Source organism: Dama dama, chromosome 5, assembly GCF_033118175.1.
Source record: "Dama dama isolate Ldn47 chromosome 5, ASM3311817v1, whole genome shotgun sequence".
In the NCBI taxonomy this organism is placed as follows: domain Eukaryota; kingdom Metazoa; phylum Chordata; class Mammalia; order Artiodactyla; family Cervidae; genus Dama; species Dama dama.
This window is the reverse complement of record NC_083685.1, coordinates 115,721,790-115,742,025: the sequence shown is the minus strand read 5'-3', so window position 1 is coordinate 115,742,025 and position 20,236 is coordinate 115,721,790. Positions and strand designations below refer to the sequence as shown.

Below are 20,236 nucleotides of genomic sequence, written 5' to 3'. Positions count from 1 at the left end.
GTCTTAAGATGACGGTTCAGTTCAGTCGCTCAGTTGTGTCCGACTCTGCGACCCCATGAACTGCAGCACGCCATGCCTCCCTGTCCAACACCAACTCCCGGAGACCACCCAAACTCATGTCCATTGAGTCGGCGATGCCATCCAACCATCTCACCCTCTGTCATCCCCTTCTCCTCCTGCCTTCAATCTTTCCCAGCATCAGGGTCTTTTCAAATGAGTCAGCTCTTTGCATCAGGTGGCCAAAGTATTAGAGTTTCAGCTTCAACATCAGACCCTCCAATGAACACCCAGGACTGATCTCCTTTAGGATGGACTGGCTGGATCTCCTTGCAGTTCAAGGGACTCGCAAGAGTCTTCTCTAACACCACAGTTCAAAAGCATCAATTCTTCAGTGCTCTGCTTTCTTTATAGTCCAACTCTCACATCCATACATGACCACTGGAAAAACCATAGCCTTGACTAGACGGACCTTTGTCGGCAAAATAATGTCTCTGCTTTTTAATATGCTGTCTAGGTTGGTAATAACTTTCCTTCCAAGGAGTAAGCGTCTTTTAATTTCATGGCTGCAGTCACCATCTGCAGTGATTTTGGAGCTTAAAAAAATAAAGTCTGTCACTGTTGCCACTGTTTCCCCATCCATTTCCCATAAAGTGATGGGACCACATGCCATGATCTTAGTTTTCTGAACATTGAGCTTTAAGCCAACTTTTTCATTCTCCTCTTTCACTTTCATCAAGAGGCTTTTTAGTTCCTCTTCACTTTCTGCCATAAGGGTGGTATCATCTGCATATCTGAGGTTATTGATATTTCTCCCGGCAATCTTGATTCCAGCTTGTGCTTCCTCCAGCCCAGAGTTTCTCATGATATACTCTGCATATAAGTTAAATAAGCAGGGTGACAATATACAGCCTTGACGTACTCCTTTCCCGATTTGGAACCAGTCTGTTGTTCCATGTCCAGTTCTAATTGTTGCTTCCTGACCTGCATACAGGTTTTTCAAGAGGCAGGTCAGGTGGTCCAGTATTCCCATCTGTTTCAGAATTTTCCACAGTTTATTGTGATCCACCCAGTCAAAGGCTTTGGCATAGTCAATAAATAGATGTCAGAAATAGATGTTTTTCTGGAACTCTCTTGCTTTTTCGATGATCCAGAGGATGTTTGCAATTTGATCTCTGGTTCCTCTGCCTTTTCTAAAACCAGCTTGAACATCTGGAATTTCACAGTTTATGTAGTGCTGAAGCCTGGCTTGGAGAATTTTGAGCATTACTCTACTAGCGTGTGAGATGAGTGTAATTGTGCAGTAGTTTGAGCATTCTTTGGCATTTCCTTTCTTTGGGATTGGTAACCTATATTAAAGTGGTAGCAGTGGAATAGGAAAGCGGTAGATAAGTTCAAGAGATATTTTGGAGGTAGAATCAATGCATCATGGAAATTGATCATTTGTGAGGGAATCAAGAACAGCTACCTAGGTTTCATTTGGGGAGTAATGTTTAATAAATGGAGAATTCTTTTCAGGGAAAATAAATTTGAAGGAGGACCATTAAGAATTATGTTGTGAAAAAATTAAGATATTTGTGAAACCAACTAGTAGAAATGTAGATATATAACTTCTCATCTTTTGAGGGGTCCAGTCTTTTTGGGAAGATAAATATGCTTAATGGGAGCAACTGAACAATGTTACAAGTCAGTATGTATTTGTTTGCACAGATAATAATAAATTTAGTAAAGAGAGATTCTTGTGGACTGGGAAGATGGAAAAGGTTTCTGGAAGGAGTAGAACTTAATGCTTTAGAAACTAAAAAGGATTTGAATTGGTAGAGGAGAATGTGCTTGGCACAGAATGGCATGAGCAAAAGCCCAAAGTTGAGAATGGTGCTCAGGAACAAGAAAACAATAAAAATTATAGCCTTGTCTAGAATGGGAATTGAGAACAGAAAAGATAAGGTTTTGCTAGCCAGGTAGAATCAGGTTACAAGGGGACTTAACATCCAGGCTGAGGAATTTAGATTTAACTTGTTGGTAAAATAGCCATTATGGGTTTTTTAACAGAAAAACTGTAATGAAAGCACTGCTTGGGAAAAAATTAATCTGGTGCTATTGGGAAGGTGGGACAAGACAAGATTTAGGGAGACATACAGGCCAGTAAGTTACACAGTAGTGGACATCAGGGTTTATCAATCTTGGCACTATTGATGTTTTCAGCAAGCTAATTTTTGGTAGTGGGGATACTGTCCTGTGTTTTGCAGTGTCCTTGCCGTCTACCTGCTATATGCCCACTCCATTTGTGACTAACAGAATGCCCCCTAGACATTACTACATGTCCTTTGTGGGACAAAATTGCCCAGACTGAGAACCATTGATGTAGACCTGAAGTAAATTAGAGTTCAAGAAATTACATTGTAATGTATAGTAGGAAAATTCCAAAGTGATTTTTTTTTCTTCATACCTTCTGATGTTGTCCATTTTTTTAATGGTCGAAAAGAAGACACCTATTTTCTTTTTTGAAAAAAAACAAGAATGACACAATCTAGGTGGTCATATTTGTGTCTGAGTTAGTTGTACAATTTACAGAGGTTTGTTTATATTTAAAATAATATTTCATATTTAAGAAGAGAAACAAGGAGAAGGAACTTTGCCATTTAATTTCTATGGTGTTGATTTAATCATCTTTAAAAGTTAGTGTGGCCTAGAACTGACTCGTTAGTTTAATCAGCAAAATTTCTTTTTTAACCTCTTTTGGGGGCTTGGTGGTGGTGTTGCTCAGTTTGGCTTCATAACCTTTAGCAGCATTTCTTCCATCTGGCTTTAATTTGTAGAACACCTGAAGTGATATGCTGAGTGTTATTCTTTTAGAGGCAGGTAGGAAATGGCAACCCACTCCAGTACTCTTGCCTGGAAAATCCCATGGATGGAGAAGCGTGATAGGCTACTGTCCATGGGGTTGCAAAGAGTCGGACAGGACTGAGCCACTTCACTTTTACTTACACCAGCAGTTGAGCAATGGAAGGGATGAATGGGGTGGGGGTGGGGGGGTGGGTAGTCGCTAATCTTAGCCCTGCCTGTCATCAGCTACCAATTTGTCATGCTTTAGAGAATAGTTCATTCCCCACTCCATTCTCCCAGAAGATACATACTGTCACTCATATGCTTGAGCAGAGTGTAATGGGAGCTATATGTGTCAAGTTTCACTTCTGGGATGTGTGGGAGTTTTTATTGGCTGCCTTCACTATCCTTTTCTGACCCCCTTAAGAATTGATGATAAAGGAATGACTTTATTCTGAGCAAAACTTGATTTTAAATCAGAAATGGATAGAACTCTTGAATATGATACTTCCACTTCTTTAATTTTAAAAAGAAAGAAACTCAAAAGTTCTAGGACTTTTTGGCAATAGTATTTATGTGCCAGATTTTCCTGGTAAGCAGTAGCAATGATGATGAGGATGACGGAGCTGGTGAATCAATCCTTGGGTCTTTTGTGAATTATGTGTTGCAAAATCAACAATTGTGGCATATATGGGAGACATTATATAATACAAACTATCAATTGCATCTGTAGAATTTGTTAATCTCTTTTTTTTTTTTTTTGGGGGGGGTCACAAAGAGTCGGACACGAGAATTTGTTAATCTTAAGAGCTGGAAAAGGAAGGTTTTTAAGTACCTAATGTGTGCCAGTCAATATACTAGAAGCAACATATCATTTCATTTAATCTACACAAGTCCAAAAATAGAGTTCCACTTTTCAGATGAGAAAATTGAGGCTGAGAAAAGTTAAATAATTCCCCCAAGTCTCGCTGCTGAAGTCCTGGAACACAAGTTTGAACACAGGTCTCCAACATCAAATTGTGGATCTGTTCTTTCTAATCGCGGTGTTCTTTAAGTAGGTTCTTAGGAAATCCCCATATTTTATAAAGGAGTACTTAGGTGGTGATTATTTGTATTAGAAACAGAGTTCTATGTACCACAGAGTTTCTTTCAAGATTTCCAGAGATTCTTAACTATTGAATGTATAATAATATAGAAAAATTTAAGACTAACATGTAAAATGCTAGCAAAGGGGGGACAGCAAAAAGTCAAAGATCATCTGTTTATTCATTCATCATACATTAGTTAAGCACCTACTTAAAAAGTATATAACAAATGCTGGGAGTATCCAGTGAGCAAAACCAGATGTAGTCTCTACCTTGCTAGAGTTTATATTATAGTGAGGAAGATATTACTCATATACTCTCCTAAATATGTGTAAAATTACAACAGTGAGAAATACTGCAAAGGAAAGATACTTGGTGTTATCAGAGTGTATAAGAATGCCTAACCTCATCTGGGTGTCCTATAAAAAACCTTCCCTGGAAAATAAGGAAGTCCAAAGGATGACTAGAATTAGCATAGATTGAAGGAAAGGAGGGAGTATGCCAGGCAAAATGGACTGTGTATAAAGGACCTGTGGCAGAAGGATAACATGGCAGGTTTGAGAAGCTGAAAGAAGGTCATTGTGCTAACATGGACAGCATGAGAAAACATGATACTGAGAAAACATGAAAACCGAAGAGGTAGGTACAGACTAGCACACTGCCAGTTTGGTGGCTTGCCTTTTATTGCCAGGAACAGTTAGAAGCCACTGAAGGATTTTAAGTAAAGATCAGATCTGACTTGTGAAAAACTCATAGGAAGAGAAAATGAATCATAAGGTAGAAAAGAATTCAGAGGGGCTAAATAAGACACTGTTAAAGTAATCCAGGAAAAAATGGTCTGCCTTTAAAAGTAAATGTTAATTGAGTTTCTTCCTTTCACTATTATTACAATTTCCTAATTTAAATGAGTGTATTTGAAAGATACCTGTAGGCATAGTTCCAGAACTCTAGAACTCATGTATGGTCTGGTAAAACACCAAAAGGCCAGATTAGTTCTTTAGGGGGTTTAGAATTTAACCAGGCATTGTGCTAAGCTTATCTCAGAGGTAAATGTTTTTATCCTTATTTTACAGACGATTAAAGCTAAAGCTCAGAGAATTGACTTAGTCGTCTAGATTAGTGTCAGAGGAATCTTTTTTATCTGCCTTAGGTTGAAGTGTGGGGATCATATTAAGCATTCAGTAAATAATTGAGTCAAATTAAATTTAAGTATCTTTAACTGTTGTTTTTTGAATGCCTTTTAACTATCTTTGCTGTGTTGTTGTATAGAGGAAAAGTAAATTAGATAGCAGTGATTCTGTAGTACGTTTAAAACCTGTTCTTATTATGTTCACTCCTTGCTAATGCCACATATTTTTGTTCTAAGGCTCAGCTTCCCAGCTGTTTGATAAAAAAACAAAAGCGTGATGACAATGACCAGATACTTGCCTATAGAATAATACCTGACTTATTCATAATTTCTCATTGTCAGTAGAGACCTGAAAATTCAAAATGTTAAGGCTTTGTGCAGCTCACCCAAAGAACTTGATTTTCTCAAATTGGTTAAATTTTTATGTTATTTATTTTTTACTGCAATCAGGATCATATAGCAAAGTAAATGATCAATAAATGTTTACCAAATGGACCGGCCCAGGTGGGATGCATGAGACAGGTGCTCGGGCCAGGTACACTGGGAGGACCCAGGGGAATCGGGGCGGGGATTGGGATGGGGAATACATGTAACTCCATGGCTGATTCATGTCAATGTATGACAAAACCCACTGCAATGTTTCGAAGTAATTAGCCTCCAACTAATAAAAATAATTGAAAAAAAAAAAAAAGTGGTAGGCATATTGAATAAGATGATAAGGAAAATGATCTAAGTAGTATGGAAACATGATCTCAGTTCAGTTCAGTCACATCCAACTCTTTGAGACCCCATGGACTGCAGCACACCAGGCCTCCCTGTCTATCACCAACCCCCGGAGTTTGCTCAAACTCGTGTTCCATTGAGTCGGTGATGCCATCCAATCGTCTCATCCTCTGTCTTCCCCTTCTCCTCCCGCCTTCAATCTTTCCCAGCATCAGGGTCTTTTCAAATGAATCAGTTCTTTGCATCAGGTGGCCAAAGTATTAGAGTTTCAGCTTCAGCATTAGTCCTTCTAATGAATATTCAGGACTGATTTCCTTTAGGATGGACTGGTTGGATCTCCTTGCAGTCCAGGGGACTCTCAAGAGTCTTCAACACCACAGTTCAAAAGCATCAATTCTTCGGCGCTCAGCTTTCTTTATAGTCCAACTCTCACAACCATACATGACTACTGGGAAAACCATAGCTTTGACTAAGATGGACCTTTGTTGGCAAAGTAATGTCTCTTCTTTTTAGTATGCTGTCTAGGTTGGTAATAACTTTTCTTCCAAGGAGCAAGCATCTTTTAATTTCATGGCTGCAGTCACCATCTACAACGATTTTGGAGCCCAAAAAAATAAAGTCTGTCACTGTTTCCATTGTTTCCCCATCTATTTGCCATGAAGTGATGGGACCAGATGCCATGATCTTAGTTTTTTTAATGTTGAGTTTTAAACCAACTTTTTCACTGTCCTCTTTCACTGTCATCAAGAGGCTCTTTAGTTCTTCTTTGCTTTCTGCCTTAAGGGTGATGTCATCTGCATAACTGAGGTTATTGATATTTATCCTGGCATTCTTGATTCCAGCTTGTGCCTTCATCCAGCCCAGCGAAGTTTCTCATGATGTACTCTCTATATAACGTGATCTAGGCTACTATTAACCAGAAAAATCTGGTTATCTTTCAGGTATTTATAGGTCACTCCACTAAAATATTATTGCCCCCCAATCTGACGTATTCCAACTGCTCAGTTGGACTGACCCGTATCTCCTTACCAGATTCTTGATTCCTTTATAATGTTTTGCTTACCTGTATCAAGGAAGAAACCACTAGATGTTACTTTGTATTGTTTTATATTGCCAACAATAATGTTTTAATCATGTTAATAAATTTAATTGTAGTAAGAATATTTTATATTTTACCTCCATATTGGGTTACTAAAAGTTTGTAGGTCAGTAAGTGGAAATTAGATTCAGAGTTTTAAAACACTTATTCAACAAGCATTTATTGAGCATTCACTATGTTTAAAGACAGTTATCTAGGATAATTAGGAAAATAATTACTTAAGTAGGATAACCAGGGAATTATAGAGAAAAATAGAATCTGACTTTTACCCACAGAAGTTGCAGCCTAGTTTACCAAACAATATATATGATTAAATCTAATAAACAGCTTGATATATTTTTTTGAAGTAGAGACAGAATTTTCTGGGACCTCATAAGATGGAGTCGTTAATATTGCATGGGATAGATCAGTGAAAGGAAGATACCATGTAAGCTGAATTTTAAAGAAGACACGTTTCACGAGGTAGAAGTTAAAGGACAGCCCAAATGGACTTTGAAATGTGAAAGTACAGCTGATGTTTAGGCACTGATGGAGGCCTTTTCTGGTTCTAGACCATAGGCAGCTTTGATGAGAGATGAGCAACAGCTGAAAAGGGATGATTAAGGCCCAAAGGGATTTGATTGGTTTACTAAGGAGTTTGTACTTTATTCTGTAGTGGTGTATTTTATAAACTTTGTGGGACCATCCAGGAGGAATCATTAGGAAGTTTTGATCAGGGATGAAGACATGAAAATGATGATGGCAGCATCTGAAATTTATCGACTAGTTATTAGGTATATGCAGGGAACCATTGTGTACTTTATTGGAGTCTTATGTTTTAAATGAAGAAACTAAGACTTAGGACACATTGTCACCTGCCCAAGACACAGAACTAGTGAGTCATGGAACATGACTTTGAGCTCATGTCCAAACTCAGATTTCTGGGATAGGATGGATTACATTACAGCCTGTAGGCAGGAAGACCACTTAGGAAACTATAAGTTTAGAGGAAAGAAGATTCAGTTACAGACTGGGACTAGGAAAAAAGGGGATAAGACCCTAGGTACTTTTCTTTAGGTACATTTCTGTAAATGATGGTTAAATTCACTAACCAAACCATTAAAACCTTTTAAATCCATAATGAACCTAAATTGAATTACCAGTGCAATAGTTATTTCATATATACTTAGCCAACATATATGACCTTGTATGGGCTTCCAAGATTGCAATAGTGGTAAAGAATCTGCCTGCCAATGAAGGAGATGAAAGGGGTGCGGGTTCAATTCCTGGATCCAGAAGATCCCCTGGAGGAAGGCATGGCACTCCAGGAGTATTCTTTCCTGAAGAATCTCATGGAGAGAGGAGCCTAGCAAGCTATGGTTCATAGAGTTGCACAGAGTTGGACATGACTGAAGCGACTTAGCATGCACACAGTGGCCTCCAGTTTAGAAAGCTTTATGAAGTTGATATTATTAAAGCTGGGTCTACAAGGATGTGCAATTTATAAGAGAAGGTAAATGAAGGAGCCCACATTCCCCAGTGAAGGAAAAGGAAATACAAAGACACAGAGGTCTAAAAGTTCATGGAGAATTAAGTGAGTAAATTCAGATGTTAGGAGTCATACTGTGAAGAGCCTCATCTAATAATAGGTTATGGAGTTTACACTGTGGATATTGAGGTTTTATTACTTAAATTAGATGTGTTGATTTAAGTATTATATGCAAGGCTCTGTGCTAAGAGTTACTATGAAACTGTATATTTATGTTCTTTTTCCTCTATTTACAGGCTGCTATATGGCAAGCACTAAACCACTATGCTTACAGAGATGCAGTTTTCCTAGCAGAGCGACTGTATGCAGAAGGTTTGTAGTCTATTCCTCTCCAAGAACTATAAAAGAACAGAATACATGGAATTCCATCACTCCTTATGACTGTAACAAGATTCTGGGTATCACTTTTTTTTTTCGGCTCTGCCTCAGGCATGTGGGATCTTAGTTCCCCAACCAGGGATAGAACCGTGCCCCATGCATTGAAAGCACAGAGTTTTAACCACTGGACCACCAGGAAAGTCCTGTGGGTATTACTCTTGTTTTATCTTTATGATTGACACTAGTTCATAAAAACTTTTTCCCAGTATCTGTGTAGCTTTTTATATGCTACTTTTAGTAACTATGTAGACTTGCTTTGGATTTTACCCTATGGTGTACTTAATCATGTTCCAGTCTTTAGGTGTTTTTTTCTTTTTTTTTTTTTTTTTAGAGTCTATATTCTGTGGTTTAGAGCATGGATTTGAGCCTTCAGCCTTAGTACAAACCCTAACCCTTAAACATGCTGTAGTATACCTTGGGCAAGCTAATTAACATTTGAGTATTTCAGATTTCTCATCTATAAAATAAAGGTGATTATTGTCTCTTGGAATTGAAAATGAAATAATATATTTAAAGCACTTGGCACGACCTCTGGCACTGTAATAAATTCAACTTCAGCTGGTATTAGTGGGGTTTTTTTTTGTGTGTCATTGATTATTATAATCTTCCTAAGATGCTTCCCGGGTGATACTAGTGGTAAAGAACCTGCCTGCCTACACAGGAGACATAAGAGATGTGGATCTGAACCCTGGGTCAGGAAGATCCCCTGGAGGAAGAAATGGCAGCTCATTCCAGTACTCTTGCCTGAAGAATCCCATGGACAGTGGAGCCTGGCAGGCTACAGTCCATGGGTCTCAAAGAGTCAGACATGACTGAAGTGACTTAGCACGTTAGCAAAAATGCTAAGATAATTATGTACAGCTTTGTCATTTTCCTTGTGTCATATACTCTAGGATAGAATTTACAAGTCAAAGTAGGTGTCATTTAGTCGCTGAGTCGTGTCCGACTCTTTTTGCGACTCCATGGACTGTATAGCCTGTTGGGCTCCTCTGTCCATGGGATTTCCAGGCAAGAATACTGGAGTGGGTTACCATTTCCTTCTCCAGGGAATAGTCCTGACCCAGGGATCGAACCCGTGTCTCCTGCATTGGCAAGTGGATTCTTTACCCACTGAGGCAGTAGGAAAGTCCCATACAAGTCAAAATGCGTGAGCAGTTCTACAACAATTTACTTTTGCCTGGTTGATAACCCAGCAGAGACAGTTGTGATAATCACAGTGTCACCAATAGTATAAGACTTCCTTCACAGCCCTATCAGTATCAGATTTACCATTATAATGTGTTTTTGCTTACTAGAAATTTGTGAAGTATTTTGTCTTTTTATAATTCTGAAGGATGCTGGGTATTTTCTCAAGTGTTTTACATTTCTTCCTGTTTCTGTGGACTCTTTGTTTATTGCATATTTGCCCCAGATTGTTTGCTTTTTAATCTTAATTCTGTTGATTTTTATAATCTAATCTTTTAAATTTTATTTAGTAGCTTTATCATTTAGACTTTCTCCTATTGCTTCAGTAGCTGGAAGAATTGTCATTTTTCTATAACTCAAGAAATATATAGTTCTTGGTAATTTAAAAAGTTTTAAAAAAATGTATCATAGTGTTATTACTTAATTTAGTCAGTGTTATTTATTAAATGCTTTTTTCCCCTCCCACGTGGTATTTTACATGGTTTTGTGTTAAATTTTTTTTAAATGTTCTACTCTGTTCCCAGAAGCTTTCCTCTCTTTCATTAGTTGATTTTCTATTTTTAACTCAGTATCATACTATTTTATTATTAACACTTTATTATATTGTCTTTTAACATCTAATAAGGCCTGTCCCATCATTTTTTCCCCCATTTCATTCTTTGGTAGGAATACCCTTTTTTTAATTCTTTCATTTTACATGTGTATTTTATTAATGTTCTGAAATTTCACAAATTTTGTGTGTGTGTGTAATAAAGTTTTATTAAAGTATAAAGGAGATAGAAAGAGTACCCCCTTGCTAGTCTTCAGCTGGATGTTATATAGTCACTGAGAGTGAAGTCGCTCAGTCGTGTCCGACTCTTTGCGACCCTGTGGACTGTAGCCCACCAGGGTCCTCTGTCCATGGGATTCTCCAGGCAAGAATACTGGAGTGGGTTGCCATTTCTTTCTCCAGGGGATCTTCCCAACCCAGGGTTCAAACCCAGGTCTCCCGCATTGCAGTCAGACACTTTAACCTCTGAGCTACCAGGGAAGCCCAGTCACTCAGTCATGTCTGATTCTGTGACTGACCCCATGGACTGTAGCCTACCACGCTCCTCTGGCCATGGGATTTTCCAGGCAAAAGTACTGGAGTGGGTTGCCATTTCCTTCTCCATGAAATTTCACAAATATTTTGATCAGTGCTCTCCTGAAACCATATAAGTTTATGAATTAATTTAGGAAGTATTATTATCTTACTATACTATAACTGTCTTAACTAGAAACAGTGCTGCCTTCTTTTTACTCCAGTGTTTAACTCAATTTTCCCACTTATTGAGTAACCTCCCATTGGATTACTTACCAGAAGTTTTTTTTATGATTGTAGGTAAGTTTTATTTTTGTGTGTCTGCATGAACTAGTAATGGAACCTTTCTGCTCAGTTATATGATTTTACTTCATAAAAGTAAAGTGCTTTAGTAACTGAACTGCAGGCATAGAAGGTAAATATTAGGGGTTTGCTAGACATGTGTCAAAAAAGGACAAGGGATGAGAACATTAAAGAATATAGACAAGATGTGGACCAGGAATTGGAAGTTAACACAGGGATTGATAAATAAGAGGATTTAGGAGAGGTACTAGAAATCCACATGAAATTGAATTGGTAGATGTATGGAAATAACATAGGAGAGGAAGACTGTGAATGAGGTGCAGAATTCTTTTATTAATGAAGCAGAATGTCTTGAATTTAGTAACCAAGAGTTAAAAGGAGAAGATATGAATCTCACCAGCAGGGGATTTCACAAAAGAGCAAAGGATGGTACTTGGAAATAAAATAGTTGGGAGAAGCAAGGAGGAAACCAAGCTTACCTTGGGACAGGAGGGAATTAGAATCCCTTTGAGAGTGCTGTCAGGTCCTCAGGGAAGGATAGGAGTTCTTGAGGAAAGTTGGGAAGATCTATGGGACAGAAGTCTTAGGTCCAAATGAAAAGATTAAGAAAAGTGAGAGCCTTACAAAGAAGGTAATACAACAGATTGCCCAACTCTGCAAATAAAAGCAAGGTTTATTGTGGATAATCTACTTACATATATTTTCATTGATACCTAAGCAGCCCTTATGTTTTCTTGACTTATACTTTTTCTTTTTTAATTTGGTAACATTAGTTTAGGCAGTTTCTAGTTTTTATAGTTAGTTTCCAAAAGTTTGCAAATTAGTGGTTTCAAATTCAGATGATCAGATTTTCCCATAGAGTTGAGGCAGGATTCCAGGTTAATCTGCATAAAACTGTTTTAATCCACTTTCTGTTTCTGATACAGTGCTTAACTCTTGGAAAGTTGCTCATTGTTAGTTTCTCTCAGTATGAAGCCTAACTCCTCTTGACTGTATTTCTGTGAGGTGCAATGGGAGTAGATACTATTCCAGCTCAATAATAATCACAATACCTTCTACTATTTATGGATTTCTTACTGTGTACTAGGTCCTCTGAGTACTTAAAACTTATTCTTTATGTAGTCTTCAACAGCTCTATAAAAGAGACATTGCTATTACCATTTTAGAAATGAAGAAACTAAGACCATTGTTCACCAGGTTTTTACCTGTCTTAATGATTAATGGGTCAGGTGTAGAAATTCATTGAGTACAGTGTTTTCTGTAAATTTGGCTTAGTTGAAGAGAACTTAATCAGAGTAAAAGATTCAGCATCTGATTCTCTTCTTTTTCTTAGCTATTATAGTGAGAGCCCAAACTCACAGAAATATGTGACTGCAAATGGCAGCATTAAAAAAAAATTATTTCCAGTTATGTTAAGGTCATCATTGAAGGAAGTTGTCCAAATACTACTAAAAATGTGGCATATTATATCATTTTTAGGCCATTACTAGTGGAAAATTTTATAAATATATCTTGTCGCTAGAAATTCAAGTCACTTTGTCATATGGGGGGACAAAAAGGATATCTGGCCGATTGGCCTATTCTTTTACTGTCATAGTTAAATTGTTAATGATGAAAAAGATAATGCTATTTTTTTAAAATATTCTTTTATTTATTTATTGGCCATGCATTGCCACTTGCAGGATCTCAGTTCCCTAACCGGGGATTGAACCCTAGACCACAACAGTGAAAGCCCAGAATCCTAACCACTAGGCACCAGAGAACTCCTAATGCTATTTTTTTTAATCATTATAGTTTTCATTTTCATTATGTGTTTGTGAACTAAGACTCTGGTCTTCCCAATGATCTTTTTAAATCCAAGGCTCAACTATTTCATTGCATCAATCAGATGTTTCATGTAAATATCACATATATCAAAGTCAATTCATTCAAAACTGGATTCATAATGTTCCCACCCTATTCTAAAATACCACTGTGTCTTGGTAGAAAAGCCTTCTTATTAATTTTCCCGTGTTTACTCTTTCCTGCTGCTTTGATTTCCCCCCCTCCCAAATCAATCCCGTTCTCTTTACTTTGTAAAACCCTTTAGAGATGTATAATAGCTATAAAAATTTATCCCTAAATCTTTACACAACTTGCAAAGTCCTGTATGATCTGGCTGTCTGCTTTCTCCATATGTATTGCCATTTCTTTTTAAAATTTTCTCTAGCGTTCTTACCTGTGGTGTATTTACACCAATCATGTTTTCAAAGTATTTAAAAATATTATTAACCCCCATTATCTACAAGTATAAAACCAGTTAGTACTGAAATTTAGGGTTTGAACACGCATGAGGAAAATAAAAATTCAGAATAGTATAAAGTATATATGGTAAAGTATATATAGATGAAGTATATATAAATGAAGTATATATATAAATAAAGTATATATAGATGAAGTGTTCAGCAACAGAAATGACTCTGAAAAGGGTGGCATGAATATTGCGTCATATGTGAAGTATAGCGCCCAGGCATTTGAAATCAGTCAGCAAAAAAGTGATAAGATGGAATCACTTGAGTTTGTGGCTGAACATTATGTATGTATGCCCCATGTAAATATCAGATGACTAGTCAGGTATTGTAAATTTAGGAGAAGGTCAGTAATAATAATTTAATAATAGCACATACAACTCTTACTATATATCAGACACTATCCAAAGTTCTTATATATTAACTCATTTAATTCTAACAGCACTAAGTACTTAGAGGTAGGTATCACTCACTGTGTCCTTATTTTACGGAGGAAAAAAACTGAAGTTAACTTGCCCTGAGTCACACAGCCAATAAGTGGTAGTATGGAAATCCAAACTAAAGAAGCAGTTTGGCTCTAGTGTCATTACTCTAATCCACGTGCTGTACTGCCTGTAGGTGATGTGAGAACTTAAAAGATCAAGATGAAATGTGTATCACAAATCATAAATGATCCCATAGGTGTTATGCTCTTTGAATACTGTACTTAAGTGTTTGTGACAGGGCAGCCAGCATGGTACTCTAACTTCTGAGGAGTTCTTTGTGGTATTTAGAGTTTATCAAGGCTAGATAGACTTCCCTCGTGGCTCAGATGTTAAAGCATCTGCCTACAATGAGGGAGACCTGGGTTCAATCCCTGGGTCAGAAAGATCTCCTGGAGAAGGAAATGGCAACCCACTCCAGTACTCTTGCCTGAAAAATCCTATGGACAGAGGAGCCTGGTAGGCTACAGTCCATAGGGTCACAAAGAGTCGGACACGACTAACTTCACTTTCACTTTCAAGGCTAGATAAAGAGTATTCACCTCAACAAACATTTAGTTTTAAGTCTTAACACCGTAACCAGTCCATTTTGGAAAAGGCTACATATAAATCAGAATGAAGAAGAGGTGTCTATCTGGTTTAAAAGCACTGAGAAGCTAATTCATCTTCCCATTTGATGGCAGTGTGTCTGAAGGATACAAGCTTAAGCTCCTCTTAATTATTTTGAGCTTATATTAAATGACCTACCCTATATTTGAAGCCCAACCTGTTTGTAGGAAGAGGAGTTTCAGTATTGTTCTGTAACTCATTTTTTTCACCTAACAATGCATTCTGAAAAAATTCAGGGTTTTTTTTTGACAACTGTGTTTAGTCATATGGATGTGCCTTGATTTAACTCATATGTGATTGATTTATCAGTATTAAGAGTGACTGTGGAATCAGTGTTTACTTTATTCCTGATTATAGAATACAGTCATCTCAGGACCACCCATGGGTTCTGCATCTGCAGAGCTCAGCTGCAGAGGGTTGACTGTGTATTATGGACCATATAATTCCCAATCACATATTTTGATTAAGGCTCTTATTAAAGGATAGCAAATAAATGTCATGCAGACATTTATAGCTATTTCCAGATCCTGTTATTTTGATCTCTGCACACTTATACTAGCAAAGCCATGATCAGCCTTAGGAGTTTTTCTGAGTTTTGCACTTGAGGCAGCCACTGTCAATCATTTGAAGTTACTGTTCCAGATGAAATCTATTTGTCAATACTCTGTCCTTTTTAGATTTATTATAGCCACTCACTGCTGGTTCACTAGCTATGTTTGGACCTGTCAGTTTATTTCTGGGAAGCTTCAAAAAGCCAGCCCTTTCAGTCCATACAGTTTCACGATCCTTCCACTTGTTCTCAGTCTACTTCACTATCTTATAGTTGCATTAAGCTTAAGGTTTGATTAAACCTCCAATCCATGATCTCACTTAAACATAGTTTTTAAGTCATCATACTTCATCATACATTTTTATGGCTGAAAGTCAAACTAGCTTTGGAGAGCCATTGTTTTTTGGTATAATAATTAGTTTTTAAAAGCTTCATTTATTAGATGACAGGAAACCAGGCCTTTGCAAAATCTAGAAGAAATCACACATTCTAACTTACGTGAATTAGCACTTGTAGTTCAATGAAATTAACAATTTGTTCCCATTGCAATAGAGGTCCCCATTCATTTTTTTATTTCTGAGAGATACTACTGTAGATCCTATTAACACATGTACACTCAAATTCTTATCATTTACTACATGACATCTTATTGTACATTGTTTTTTATACTAGGGTTTCGTGAAAAATCATAAGATGGACCAGAGAAGTAGAGTTCTGTTGGTTTTTGCTTGTGCATATATGGCGTACAACAGGAAAGAAAAAAAATAAACCTTCATAGAAGGAAAATTTCAAGCTACTTTTTTATCCCACATCTTTGAATTAGTTTTTCAGAAAGATGTGGCAAGTTTATCTGTACTTTAAATTTAGGGATTTGCAAAGTTTAGCATGCATCAGATCACTTGAAGGGTCTGTTACCACACAGATTGCTGGTCCCCACTCCCAGAATTACTGATTTTAGTGGGTCTGAGCTGAGATGGGGCCTGAGAACTTCATTTCTCACAAGCTCCAAAGTCATGTTGATGCCGGTATAGGGACCACACTTGGGGAATCACAGGCTTAAATGGCCCCTCAGTCTCCTGATATTATTACATAACCCATTTTTAGAAGTGCAAAACTTAAGATTTTCCCTCTTTCTATCCTTGCCTCTATAGACTCTCATCTGGGGACTTCCCTGGTGGTTAAGACTGTGCTTCTACTACAGTTGGTGAGGGTTCGATCCTGGGAGGGGAACTAAGATCCCACACGTTGTGCATAGTGGCCGAAAAGGAAAAAAAAAAAGACACTCATCTGAATTGGTTGGGAGGTTGTGAGGTTAGCAGTAGGGTGATGGTCAGTTTGGGAGAGAGTAAATTAAGGAGAAGAATGCTACATTTCATTAACCAGGCATTTCCTAGTGTTAAAAGGAAAGAGGTTGATAAATAATCCAGCTCTTGCCATTAAAGAGCAGTTTAATTATTGTTACTGGACAAATGTCAAATCTGTCAATTGAATGTTTATGTAGTGTGGGTATTCACAATTTAGAATTTTTTTTCCTTAACCTTAAATTATCTTGAATATAATCCACTGTGTATTTGGTATTAGAAATAAGTGAGTTTTGTTTGTTTTCCAGTCTGGTTTTTTTTAAATGTAGAAATTTTCAGATTGATAATTAGGTTTATAACCCTGAGTTTCTCTCTCATGAAATTTGACTTCTGTTCTCTCAAAGGATCTCTCAGAAAAATACTACATAAAAACAAGATGCTTTTCTGATAGTCTGTTTAAGTGCAATTTTGTACCTGTGTTTGATATTCTTAAGGATTTACAGAGAATACTACAGTTATCTTCATTGTATTATTTCCTTTTTTCTTCTGGAAAGAAGGTAGTCAGGACTTGGGGAACTACCTTTTGTATCGGGAAAGTATTTCTCCTTAATTGAAATTTGAATTAATAAATTGTTTTTTGTATTGAATAACATGCCTAATTTTTTTTGTTATTGCTAAACTTGTTTATGTATCACTAGATAAACAATAATTACCATTCAACATACTGAATTAACAGCCCATTTTTTTTTTCATGTTTGTTCTTAGTACACTCAGAAGAAGCCTTGTTTTTACTGGCAACCTGTTATTACCGCTCAGGAAAAGCATATAAAGCATATAGGCTTTTGAAAGGACACAGTTGTACTACACCGCAATGTAAATACCTGCTTGCAAAATGTTGTGTTGATCTCAGCAAGTAAGTTTCTAAATCTTTTCTACCTAATTTAGTTCTACTTAACTGTAGAATTCTGGAGAAAATTCTTTTGATGGATTAGACTCTGATTCCCTTTCTCCCCTCTTGGTAGTAGAGTTTTGTCTATTTCAGTAATTTTTGAAATGCTGCTGCCTATTATTTTGATATGGAGAGATTTTATTGTTATGGTATAAATAGAATTTAAATCTGGAGAAACCTAAGTTGTAACTAATTCCTATGATTTTGTAAGATTATTGTAATAAGCCTGAAAACCTAACTTCCCAGTTCACCTAAGATTAATGCTGCCCTGTGTCTAGATAGTCATGTAATTAGTTATTTGCCCTTCAAAATCATTCTTTTGGGGAACCATTACTCCTTTTAAGCAAGGGGACAGATTTAGGAGAACACTTCTTTGAAATATGACAGTACAACCAAGTCAGCTATCCATATTCTGAATCTGGAGGCAGCTAGAGATTTAGGTAGTTATGTTCTGTCAGACTTTTCTGTGCTGTGAAAAATGGAATAGTGGTAAAGGTGACTAAACAGATAACTGTAAAGCCTGTCTGTTTAGTTTATAGGTATACAGTCAAAGGATACAAATAAACCCCTTTAGTTGATAGGTATACAGTGAAAGGATATAAACAAACCTCATAAAGTCCCCATAGTCTGATAAGTATTTTATTTGTCCAGTGTCTAATTGATGACTTTTAAATTAAAGCTAAAATATATATATAAAATTTCTGAGACATTTGCTATTGAATTACTTCTACTCTGAAGATTCTAATGTTGAATTCTTTAAAATATACTTATTTAATTTGCCAGTTTCTTAAGCCAGTTCTTACATTAAACGTTCTTATCCCATTTATAAATATTTATAGTTTTAAAAAAATCCCACTGATAGTAAAAAAAAAAAATCTTTAGATAGCACATTTTATGTTTAGGATATATAAGCTTACTTGCGAGTTTTCCACATGATGATTTGGAAAAAACTTTGAAACATGAACCATTACAAACTCTGTTATGCTAAAAATATATAGTGAAATCAGGCAAATTTTTTTCCCTTTGGGGAATATTTGTAATTTTTATATCAAGAACACATAATTGATAAAAAGAGATGAAGTGCTATTCACATTTCAGTTGTAAACCTAAAAATAACTGAGGCCATTAAGTATGCAATTTTTAATTAAAATGTTAATCTTGTTTAACCTGCTTGCAAATTCCTACTTCAAGGAATTATAGAACTAAGAAGGACCACCAAATCTGTTAATGAAGAGATGTTCATATTTTTCCCCCAGCAAAACAGTCTTCCTTTTCTTTTGATGAGAGTAATGCATATGTTGCTCAGACTAGATTTGTACATATAGACTAAAGGTAACTATTTCTGTATTTAAAGGGTAAGACTGAAATTTTAAGATGGTAAATTCCCAATCTCCCAAATGATTCTCAATACGTGTTTATTGCTATTCTAAAGGTACCATGAACTTTTTACTTTGTCTCCATAGTAAGAGGTTCATTGGTAATGAAGAATGTCTTTACACACTGTGCTTTTTATATTGACTTTTTAAAAAATCTGTGAATGTGTGTTTTAAAGGCTTGCAGAAGGGGAACAGATCTTATCTGGTGGAGTGTTTAACAAGCAGAAAAGCCATGATGATATTGTTACTGAGTTTGGTGATTCAGCTTGCTTTACTCTTTCATTGTTGGGACATGTATATTGGTAAGTAAAAATGATTCAAATTACCAGAAAATTGTTTCCAGTACTAGAGTGAACTACTACTCAGTGATAAAGAGGAACAAACTATTGATAAACATGACAATTTGGATGGATTTCAAGAGCATTATGGCGAGTGAAAAAAGGCCAATTTCAACAATTTACATATTCTGTGATAGCATTAATAAAACATTATTGTTATGACACAATTACAGTGATAGAGACAGATCAGTGGTTCTCAGACATGAGAGTTGGGGCAAGAGTACTGGGGCTATAGAGAGGTGTAGCTAAAGGAGTTTGGGACTTTGGAACAGTTCTATATCCTGATTGTAGTGGTCATTACCCAAATATATACATGTGATAAAACTTCATAAAAACTATACACAAATAAATGCATGTAAAAACTGCTGAAATCCGAATTAAATCTGTGGTTTAGTTTACCATATTATTGTGCTTAGTCGGTCAATCTTGTCCGACTCTTTGCAACCCCATGGACTGCAGGCAGCCAGACTCCTCTGTCCATGGGGATTCTACAGGCATGATATGGAGTGGGCTGGCTATCCTTTCTCCAGGGGATCTTCCCAACCCCAGGAATTGAACCAGAGTCTCCTGCATTGCAGATGGATTCTTTACCAGCTGAGCTACCAGGGAAGCCCTTACTGTATTATACTGCTATCAATTTCCTAGCTTTGATAATTGTACTGTGGTTATGTTGAAAGCTGTTATTAAGGGAAGCTGGGTATAGGGAATTCTATACTATTTTTTCAACTTCTATGTGAGTCTAAAATTATATTAAAATAAAGTTTAATAAAATAAAGGAAAGGTGTTAAATCACAGAAATGCTGTATATGTATTACTAGTTATTTTAAAACAAGATCACTTGTTTAAAAGTTTTTGAAGGTACATTTGTATCAAGTTCTAACCATGAAGGAAGGTTTTTCCTCTTTCTCAGAGAAATATTTTTATTTATCATAAAGATTAAAAGTCAGGTATCCAATAGGGCACAACCCTGCTCCAGAAACTGGCTTTTCATTTCAACTATCATATGCCTGTTGTGACCAAAGTTGCA

The 20,236-nt window shown here is 36.6% G+C and overlaps 1 protein-coding gene across 7 annotated transcripts in view; it reads left to right on the top strand.

Moving 5' to 3' along the window:
• CDC27 (cell division cycle 27) overlaps positions 1-20,236 on the top strand; it is a 50,080-nt gene that overhangs the window by 3,961 nt on the left and 25,883 nt on the right. For all 7 annotated transcript variants that reach the window (XM_061144301.1, XM_061144298.1, XM_061144300.1 and 4 more), the window contains exons 2-4: positions 8,624-8,699; positions 17,312-17,459; positions 19,048-19,173. In XM_061144301.1, the coding sequence (XP_061000284.1) occupies positions 8,624-8,699; positions 17,312-17,459; positions 19,048-19,173 (350 nt within the window). The remainder of the gene's footprint in view (positions 1-8,623; positions 8,700-17,311; positions 17,460-19,047; positions 19,174-20,236) is intronic.